The sequence below is a fragment of the Neophocaena asiaeorientalis genome, unplaced genomic scaffold, assembly GCF_003031525.2.
Source record: "Neophocaena asiaeorientalis asiaeorientalis breed wild unplaced genomic scaffold, Neophocaena_asiaeorientalis_V1.1 scaffold612, whole genome shotgun sequence".
Lineage (NCBI taxonomy): Eukaryota > Metazoa > Chordata > Mammalia > Artiodactyla > Phocoenidae > Neophocaena > Neophocaena asiaeorientalis.
In genome coordinates this window covers 1454803-1466243 of record NW_020171815.1, presented here as the reverse complement: position 1 = coordinate 1466243, position 11441 = coordinate 1454803, and the positions used below count along the sequence as shown (strand labels likewise).

Below are 11441 nucleotides of genomic sequence, written 5' to 3'. Positions count from 1 at the left end.
CCAAAAAAAAAAAAAAAAAAACTCTCACTTCAAAAGAAAAACAACACTCAAAGTATGTCCTGAATTAGAATCACCTGGGGTGTGTATTTGTGATGATTTCTTGGTCTTTTCCCCAAACCTACTAAATCAAAATCTAAGGGGTTGGGGATTAAGAACGTGCAAATGTGCATTTCATAAAAGGATGCTCAGATGATCTTATGCACACTGAAGTTCGAGACTCATAGCCTTCTCTCGTTCCTATTTGAACATAATTGATCTGTTTTTAAAGTAATTAAACATCAATATCAAAAATGAAAGTGAATTATGTCTTAAAAGCCTTCTCTATTAACTGATTATATTTTTAACTGATTATAAATAGATTTAATGAAGGCTCCAAAAACCAAACTTACAGTTTTCCTGCTTTCTCCCATCCTAAATTACACCTGTGATTACCATTTAATCTATTAAAGTTGAAAGTATATATAAATACAACATACTACTCAATGTTATAAACCCTCTTGATTGTCATCATTTCACAATAATCACATATCCCATGCATTTTTACCATTTTAAAAGATCCACATAATAAATAAAGTGTGCACTTTTTTAGTCTTAGATGGAGATGAATTTAATAGATCAGAATGTTGGAGAATTACCACAGTTAAAACAGTATGAGTTTCTGTGAGATTAAACCTTCACATTAAGGAAACCTACACATTGTTTTCTCATCCAATCACTCCTAGAGTTATTACCAAATTAATTCCTATTCCCATATTTCAAAGAGTAAGTCATGGAATATTCACATCTTTTTTTTTCCCCTCCCCCCCTCACATCTTTGTATCATGACCCCAGTGTAACACTGCTAGTATCACCCTACTTGGCAAGAACTGGGTGGAAAGGTGAAAAGCAGATCTTCTCAATATTGCTTAAGTTTTGGCAGGATTGAATGAATTATACAGGTATTTTTCCCAGCTTCTCATAATAATTATGATATTTTATTTATTATCAGTAGCAATGCCACAACTCACTCATCTCCTTTGGACAAGCGCCATAGGAGTTGTAGGATGAATATGACATAATGATACACTACCTCCATCAGTTAACTTCTGCTTACTCACAAACATTTTGCTTATTTTCAGAGTTTTAAATCCTCAATGCCTTAACAATAATTCTCAGAATGTAGATTGTCACTTATTAAGAGAAAACTACATTAACTTGCAATATACACAATAATAAAACTTGAAGGCAAAAATTTACATCTGTTGCCTGATGAATTTATATTTTCTTCCTGCCTTGGGAAAAATCATGTGGCCAAAAATAATACTGAAAGGCTATAATGAAGTGTTGCTTAGATGTTTAAAGTTCTAAATGCTGCCATCAGTAAGATAACAACAATAAAGTTACTTAAAATATTATAATTCTCCAAGTCTATTTCTTTTCCCAGAATGGATTTTTACTTTTTTTCCCATTCTCCCTTCCAGTAAAAAACACAGCCTCCAAAAACTCAAAACCATAATTTGTATTGAAATTTAGCTGGTAGAGAAGAAAACGGTCTCTCTGAAACACAATTCACCAAAATCAATATGAATTTCTAGCAAAAAGTATAAGCTGTTTTCATAGGGTCATTTTCATACTTCACTTCTGTAAGCTGTTCTTTTAAAAACATTAATAAACACACTTGTACTTCTTGCCAGTATTCTTCCTATGTCATATACATTCTTTTTTTTTATAAAATCATTCTATATATGTATTTGTACCTGGCTTTTTTTCACTCAGACAGTGTTTTATTATTTATAATTCAAGGAACAATCGCAATAATTATTGAGCATTTTCTATGGGGTGGTAACTTGACATACACTTAATTCTTTTAACAAATTTGTCGAAATAGATGTTATTACCTCCTTTACATTCAGGATAAGGACACTGACCATCAAACAGCTGTGAGTAGCAAAATCAGGACTCCAATCCAGGTGTGCCTCTCTCCAAATCCTTCCTCTCAATCTGTGCACTATACTGCCTTTCAAATGTTTTATGATATGTAAATGATATCCTCTAAGACACCACAATTACATTTTATCAGAGAAACCACTCTCTTTTTCATTTGCAATATTCAAGCTCTTTGTGGATAAGAAATTATCAGCAGCATACACATAAAAAACCATGATTCCAAAGATTCAAGATCCAAACTTACTTGTAACTTTCCACTTGTCGGCAGGATGAAACAGTAATGAAGGAATCTGTACGGGAACTGTAAGCAAGAGGGCCAGGTAAAAGAGAACCAGGGAGAAACCTCCCAAAAGCATAGCTCTCCTGCTCAAACACCATCAGCATTCCATCCATAGACTGGATACAAATTAAATCGCGACCTAAAGAAGAATTACAGGAAATTAGGTAACTTATTCTTTTTATGAATGTAATGATTTTATCACTATTCACCACAAATATGTCAGTTAACTTTTTCCCCAAGGGACAAAATGGGCAATTTAAATTTTAAATCTCAAACTGATGAAGCTATAAGATTATTGTATATCACTATCTACACATTTCCCAATTTTTTCATTATTCATAATATGTCTATAGTTTTAAATACATTTATTTTCATTATTTGAGCTAAAATCCGTAGCTCAAGAGAATACCTGAGAACAATCATGACTCTGCAAGATATCATTTTTTCCAAAATCAGAAATATAAACGGTTCTACACGATGCCTTTTCTTCATAGTACGTCAGCCCCATACTTTCAAATGACTTAGACATCAGTCAAACACAGCAGACCAAATCCATAGACATGTATTAAGCACCAGTTTTATACAAATCACAGTGTTGAGCACTGTTGGGAGAGAAAATGACTAATACCGAATAACACTAGTCACTGATTGCCCTAAACTATCGATTGATTTTGAAGTGTCTTCTACTATTAGTCTGTAAACATTAACTACAAAATTCACAGTTCTTAAAATATACTGAGATGATGATAATGATGATGATTTCTATGTTACAGTATAGTATCCCTAATCTGAGAAAGATCTAGTGGCTATAACTTTTCATGTTCTGCTAGTGTGATTAGTGTATCCTATAATCTATTATATAGGGAAGAACGATGTCAAAGAAAAATTAAGTTACTCATTAAGAGAATAAACAAAAGGTCAATCTTCTAATTAATTTGTCATCTCTAACCCATACTTACCATATACAGTAAGTCGTGTAGTAACTATTCTATTTTACCTTGGATACCAGTGCCAATACAGTTAACCCTAAATTTTGAAATTTAAAGAATACTTTGCTCAAAAAGAAATTAAATTGCATAGAAATGGATGGTAGTCTTATTATTGTATCTGAGTATGGATATAAGGGCAATTTTTAAAAATGAAAATATGTTGACAAAGGAGTTTTTTTAAAAAGAAAACAAACTGAGACCTTTGGGGTGCTTGTTACTGCAACATACTCTATCCCATCTTAATTGATTCAATACATTTAACAACTTTAAATAGTCTCAGAGATGTTTCAGGTTGAATATTGTCTTAGCATATATTCACAAAATACACATCTGAACCACTCTGGGATCGCTAGAGAGAAAGGGATTGTTCATGTTAATGCTGTTTTGAAGAGTATCCCCTCAAAGCTCAAATTCTTTTATAAGGCATAGTAGGTTTTTCAGTCATTGTTTTAAGCTTTTTAAATCTATTCTTTATCTACTATGCTTATTAAAGTTTTCATAAAAAAAGATATGAGTTTGTATGGATGCTGCATGTATATACTTGCTGTACGAGTGTATTCACAGAGATATATTCAGACAAAGAGTACCTCATCTATCCAGAATTTAACTATATAGCAATCCTCCTGTCTGTACCAAGCAAAATTGAAAAAGTATAAACATGCCTCTAAATAGTCAAAATAGATGCTGCAAAGTCTTTGTAATGAAAATCATGCAAACTTTTTACAGGTAGGATTCCCAGGTCTCACTCAGGGCATCGATTCTTATTTTAATTATGGTTCGAACAGTTGCAGTTCTCATAAACAAGTTACTGATATTCCAGGAGCTTCAGCCTCCTAGTTTATAAAATGAGTATATTTGCCTAAGAGCTCCAAAGTTAGAGATAAGATTTAATAGTCTCTAACACTGTGTAGCACACATAAAACACAAGAAATCATAGCATCATTATAATGGTTATCATTACCTGCTTCCCCAGCCCAGAGAAAAGAAAATAGCAAATTAGAAAAGGTATGAAAACACTGATAGCTGTGAGCAGTGACAGCTATGCCCCAACAAAAAAGAAGACAACAGGAAATCTATAAAATATATATCAAATAATTCAAAAAAGAATAACAGGGCTCAGCTTAGAAGCAATTACTAGACCTATATATCTCAAAAAGAGAAATGTCATATTATAATGTACTAGTAGCTATTAAATGGATTTAATACAGTTTAGCATAGTTTAGTCATTTGCAAAAACAAACTTGTGGCCGAGATGCTAACGGCTCCCCCTAAGAGCCATTCTTTCTTTTGGTACTTGAATTATCACTAGACTCATGGCCATCCAGTTAGGATAAAGCCTGTATCTCCAGGCCTCTGTGACAGATACATCATATGAGTACTTTCTCGCCAATGAGATGGGAGCAGGGTGATATGTGCAACACCCAGACTTACCCTTAAAAGGACTGAGTATGCACTCCCTTCCCCTCTTCCCAGCATGATGGTAGGGCTGGAACAGCTATCTTGGCCTCAAAGATAGAAGCCACATATTGAGAACAACAGAGCTGCCTACCAGTCCTGGACCACTTTATCTCCAGGTGGTTAAATCTGACAGAAACAAACATCTTCCTTAATTAAGTTTGGTCTTTATTAAAGCAATGAAACTTATATCTTAAATAACACAGAACTTATCTGAGCATAAAGATCCATCCAGCTTTACTGACTCTTAAAATTTAATTTCACTTGATTGGACCCTGATACCAAAAAACAATCAGATATAGAAGACATTGGGACAACTGGGGAAATTGGAATGTGACTGCATGCTAGATAACATTAGGAAATTATTTTTAATTTTCTTAAGTGTAATTATGGTATTGTGATTACATATGAGAATGTTCTTATCAGAAAATGTGTTCTGCAATAGTTATGAGTGAAGTGGCATAAGATCTGTAACTTACTTTCAAATGGTTCATCAAAAGAAAAAAAGTGTGTGTATACATGTATATACATTTACAACTGTTGACTCTAAATGGTGGAAAAATGGACATTCATGTTACTTGTTCTGATATTTAAATTTTTTCACAATAAAAATGTAAACAAATAAAGTGTTCAAATATATTCCTTTAGTATACAAATGCACTTTTTTAACCACCAAGGAGGGAACTGAGCACTAGTAAATTGAGCAGGACTTAGGAGGAGAGCAATAAATCTAATCTTAATAAGTTAAGAATCAGAGACAGAAGAAATCCAATCAATGAAACACATGCAATGACCTTGACCTATGGGGGAGGATATTACTGTAACCAAAATATATTCTCTGTATTATTAAAGAATGTGAGGTCAAGGCATGTATACTTCCAAGCAGAAGTACAATAAAATTTGAGTTCATTTCAATATGTTGAATGTCTCTGAACGACAAATCTTCCAGTCTCCCGAAGACCTTAAAGAAGTCGTCCTCAAAGTGTGGTTCCCAGACCACCAGCATCAGCATTGTCTAGGAAATTCTTAGAAATGCAAATCCTAGGGTCCCACTCTATACCTATGGAATCAGAAACTATGATGATAGGGCCCAAGTCTAGGTTTTAACAAGCCCTAGAGGCTATTGGATGCATGCTAAAGTTTGAGAACTACTGCTTTCGCATGGTATGACAAAGAGCTAGAGCTTGAAGAAAACTTGAGCCCCAGAGAACACTTGGCTCCTTAGCATGATATAGGAAGTCTTATTTCCTGAAACTCTAGCAATATAGGGGAGATATAACCCCACATGGGCTGCCTCTAGAGTCAGATAATCTGAGTTTGAGTCCAGTTCAACCAATTATTAGCAGTGAATTTGGGCTCAAGTTTCCTTATCTGCAAGATGGTGTACCTAACTTAGTTAGCTGTTGTGAGAATTAAATTAAGTAATGTACGGAAACTAGATCCAGCAGGTGTTAAATACTGTATCGCATTATTATTTTATAATTATTTTCTAAGTCTCATACTAAATGTTGTATTAATATTTAACTACTTGCTGTTTCCCACATACATTGTAATGGTGCATACTTCCTTGCTTTTGCTTATGTTATTTCCTTTCCAAAAAACTTCTTACACTTTTCTTCCCCTGGGATAGTGAACATTTGCTGGATGCCTCCTGGTCATCCATTGCCCTCTCCTCCCATCTTTAGCCATGAGGCTTGAATGAGACTGACTTCATTCTAAGCTTGAGAGTAGGTAGGCCCTGACTTATATAAACTAATTAGTATCCCACTAGTCACAGTGATTAGTTAAGGGATGGTTATAATTTACAGCCAATGAAAGAAACTAAATCCCTAAACTGAGCTGAAACTAAAGAAAAACTGACTCTTCCCCCTGGGGAGTAATATGTGAGGAGGATAAGGTCTGGAATCACAGAAGCCTTTAGGCTTTTACAAGGGTGTAGTTAAGAGGGCCATGGAAGACACTGTTTAAGCCAGTGCATCAAGCCGCACTTGGAGCCAAACCTATCCATGGACTTTATAGGCAATAAATTCTCATAAATATTGAAGCTGAGTTCGCTCTCTGTCCCTGAATCAAGTGCATCAACCCATTTGTCCTCTGAGAGACATCACACACTGAAGCTCATGTCTTCCCAGAAATCTTCTCTTTCCCTTCAATTACCCTCCATCTGTGATCCCACAGAGCCCCATCCTTACCGTCATCTTACAACTAATCACTGATTGAAATTATCTGTTTTTGTGTCTCTCATTAGCCCTAGCTTAAACTCAACGGCAAGAAGGTATATCTTATTCATCTCTGTAAATCCAACAATTAGAAAATGCCTGGCACATAGGAGATACATTAATAAATGTCTGTTGAACTGAAGTAAGCTAGGCAAAATACTTTATTCATCTGCAGCTCAGACTGGCTGAGACTTTATTATATGCAATTCACATACTGCATTTTAAGTACATGAAAAATGCTTTATTTATTACAATCCTAGCCACTGACGATTAGAAAAATGTAGGGATCGATCCAAAACATTACTCAAAAATAAATAAATAAATCCTTCAAATCACTGTATTGGAAGCCACTTCAGAATACATACCAAAGGCTCCCCTTACTGATAATGAGAACAGAAAGAACAGTCCAGAGAAGCCATGAAAGTTTTGTAGTTCTAATAGAACAGAGCCAACAGGAAGATTTCATAAAAGCGATGGGATTCCAGGAGCTATTTAAATGACCTAGCCATGAACCATACTCACAGAGTCTTTACCACATCCTCAGTATTATATTAGGAGCTGTAAGAAATATAGAACAACAGCAAATAACTACTACTGCCACTGACTGAGCACCTGTTATATTCCCGCCTTTGTGCTAAACACTTATGTAGCATATAGCTATAATCTTTAATAACAATAGTCCCATTTTACACATGAGAAGACTGAAACCCACAGAGCTTAAATAATTTGTCTAATGTCAAAGAATTAAAAAATGACAGCTAGTACTCAAGTCAGAATCTGACTCCATTTTACTGCACGGGATCCATTTTTTTTAAATAACGTAAGTTAACATATAACATCTAAATGATGTGAAACTGACTAAGCACTATAGAAAATCAGAGAGCCTCATTACAGTGAACTTCCTGGGAAAGGTTTCATGGTAGAGGTAGGATGTATCCTACCTCTCAGTTGAGAAGGATACCTAGACTGAGAAGGATAAGTAGAATGAAAAGAGATCAAAGGTAAAAGCAGAGGAAATTTCTGCAAGAGAAAAAGAACATATTAGAAAAAGATACAGAGGCAGTTAGATTTGATCCAATACAATGGATCAAGTTCTACCAACTTGAGGGTATGAAATGTAAAAGCAACAGATTGAAAAGATGACAATAGCTAAGTAATGTTCCCTCAAAAATTATGCCTAAATAATACAGGGGAAAAAATATCTTTTAAAGTTGAAATAACTAGGAAGGGTGGAGATTTCATCAGAATTTAAAATCTGGATGTTTATCTCATTAATCATAACCATGATGACAGAAAAATAAGCATTGTGATTTGAAATACTATTTGAAAGATCTAGGAACAAACTGACAAAGGACCTACCAAAATCATTTTGAAAGAACTTTGGAAATCAGTATTTTTCATTCTCAAAGGCAATGAAAAACTTTTGTGCCTGTGGGGATGGGTGGGTGGAGGCAGGAAAGTTCCATTATGGCAGCCTCATGAGATGAATATTTATTAAGAAGTGTGTCTCATTTCCTGGTGTTAACATATCATATAGACAAAGCTTTAACATGATGCATAAATTGGTAATCAATTACATGTTGAACTGACTGCTAGATTAACACTTTTCTTTACTAAATTATAGTCTGTTCACTAAAATGGTCTGTAGCAGAGTGTGTGTGTGTGTGTGTGTGTGTGTGTGTGTGTGTGTGTGTGTGTGTGTCCCTGTGCTCAGTTCTTTCCACCATGCATAACCCAGAGCATTTTCCATCATTCATTATTATAGCAACAAGGGCCCCATGGAGGGTAGTTCTGAATACCATTTCCTCCATTTTTCTGCTGTCTTTTTCTTCCTTTGGAATCTATGTAGCAGAGTAAGTGGAGAAGAAGACTACCATTACTCAGCATGCTACATGTTTTCTGAATCTCTCTATGCTCATATTTCTTTTACACACTGAGTAAAAATACAATCGAAGAAATGCAAACGTGACCTGTGGCCAAGCATACATTGCAGTTCAGCATACAGCTGTCAAAAATACTTGGTCTTTCTCCAAGTCTGAAAAACACATGAAAAACAGCTGTACAGGTAGTCAAAAAGGCAGACAGGAAACATCAAGAGACTTATACATAAGAACAGAAGAGTCCAAAAGTCTGTGGAACTTCCGCTCGTTTTATGCATGCACTTCATGCACAGAAAAAGGTTTTGTTGTTGTTGTTACAGAAAAACTGAAACACTAACTTATTAATCTTTATTGCAAACTTAACTCAAAAATGATACAACATGTTTACTATGAGCAGAGACACAAAAATGTTCAGAGTAGGATTTCAACAGATATTGCCTTAAAAACAATGGTAGATGGATTTCTAGAGCTTGCAGGATAGTAAACTTGCCACTACATATCATTTTGTGCCTTTTCACTCATATCATTATAGAAATAAAACTATCATCATTGTTTTGAGATACATGCTACTATTTGGCTATGCTTAAAAATTAATAATTGGTAATTAATTGAATAAAAGAATAGCTAGCTTCTTTCTTATTACTCTCTCCCTCATATTCTTTTTTATTTGAGCATTTGAAAAGTAATTCGTGTCTAATAATAATGCAATATTCAAGTAGATTCGAAGTTTAAAACCTCAGTTATAAATAAATAAATAAAATTTATTTAAAGCCCTAAGAAAACAGAGGAAACAAATAGGATACATGTGTTGAGCTAAATGGCTAATATTTTTAAATATGTAATGCAGAAAAATTACACAAATTCTCAACTATTATTTAAGTGTTATGCCAATAAATAATTCATGAGACTAATTAAGACTGAGGAAAATAAAAATTGGGTCTACATACTAACTTTGCCTATGAACTTGACTTTTGACATTTTAATGTTCTCATTTTAATAGGAATTTTAATAGCCTCACAAAGACCACTAGTGTGTGTTCCACTAAGCTATTTATCACTATCTTCCCCCCTAAACTGTGAACAAGGTTAATAACATATTATAAAGAAATTATAACCATTCATTAAATTAGCATTACATGTGATAGATTCAATATGAATGCAATGTTAGAGTTTAAAAGAAGGCCCTAAATATTATATTATCACTTGCATCCACAAAATATTGGGTGAATTACTTTGTCAGATGTAATGATCATGAAAGATTTGATAACATTCTCCAGAATTCACATTCATTCAACAAATTCCACAAACATTTGCTGTACCTAGTATATGCTAGGAGAGACGGTCGCTACCCTCAGAAAGTTCAGTGAATACGGGAGTTATAACAATGTAAGAACAGAGGCGTACAAAGGCTATGGAAGCATGATTAATCGTATCTGGAAGGATGAAGAAAAGCTTCAGAACAGAAATAACACTTGGGTTTTGCAGGCTGAGAAAGAGTTTGCCAAACGTTCAGAGAAGCAAAAGCAGAAAGCCCACCATTCAGAGACCTGGATTATAGGATTATAAGAAAGCTCTGTTTGAAGAGGAATAAGAGCAGTAAACTCTGAGGGAGGGTGTTGAGTGGAGGGAGATACTGCTGATGAAGATGGCAGGCATGCTCATCAGAACTGATGGCAAAGCCACAACTTAAGTCCACATTTGCTGCAACCTTATTTTAGCCCTGAAAGCTCTATTAGATTTCCTCATCTGTACAGCAGTCGTATGAGGAGAAGATTGTAATGGTGCTACTGTAAGAATAAAATACAATAAAAATGCATACTGGCTGGTACCTAATAAGCATTCAATAAATGGTAAGTGTTTGAGATTACTGGATTACCTGTTTCCTTACAGACCAAATTATGTGAAAAACTTAAAATTGAGAGGAAAAAAAATCCTTCAGACCAAAAAGGATAAAATTTAATGTGGGAAGGAGCACACACCAAATCAGAAATTCACACTTTTTGCCAAAGCAAAGGATTTTTAAGACTTCAAGAACTTTGGAAAATCTCTAAAAACCTAGGTCTGTGTGAACTGCTGTCTATTCAAGACGATTTTCTGTCCATTTTAAGTATACTTTCCTCAAAACAGCAATTTCTCTAACATGATAACTATTGAAGAAATCTCTAAAGAAGTACATTATGGGTGTGTCAGAAAGCTCTATTTGGGAATGAGCTGTCTCTGCCTCTGTACCCTCCCCCAACACACACATACCCATTTTCTTCCCCTACCCCCCACCCTGACTCTCTTTTATTGACGTTTTTTGCAGGATGACCCTGAGTGACATACGAAAGACAAGATAGATGATATCATACAGCAGAGCCCATTATTTATTAGCATTCCTTTCTTCTCTCTCATCCAAAAGGAAAATTCTTAAAGGGTGAGTATAATGTTGGAGATATATTTTTTTTAAATAACTGGTTTCAAAGTGAGGTAAACTTCTCAAGGTAATAACCAGCCATGATAAGAAATCCAGAAAACTCTCCCCAAAAAAATCATTTAAAAAAGAAAGAAAATTTAAATACCTCTTCATTTTGTACATTCTTCATTTGCAATATTAACAGTCCAATAAAGCAAAAACACCAAAAGCTAAATATTTGCTTTTTATATATTGTTAACTCTCAATCCTAAAATGGTCATTGTATAAAAAGAAGCAG

General features: G+C 34.5%; 1 protein-coding gene across 1 annotated transcript in view; it reads right to left on the bottom strand.

Moving 5' to 3' along the window:
- LOC112394249 (protein PTHB1) overlaps nucleotides 1–11441 on the bottom strand; it is a gene marked incomplete at its 3' end in the record, with an annotated part of 222556 nt that overhangs the window by 126630 nt on the left and 84485 nt on the right. Inside the window, exon 6 of the mRNA XM_024736986.1 lies at nucleotides 2171–2345. Within this exon, the coding sequence (XP_024592754.1) occupies nucleotides 2171–2345 (175 nt within the window). The remainder of the gene's footprint in view (nucleotides 1–2170; nucleotides 2346–11441) is intronic.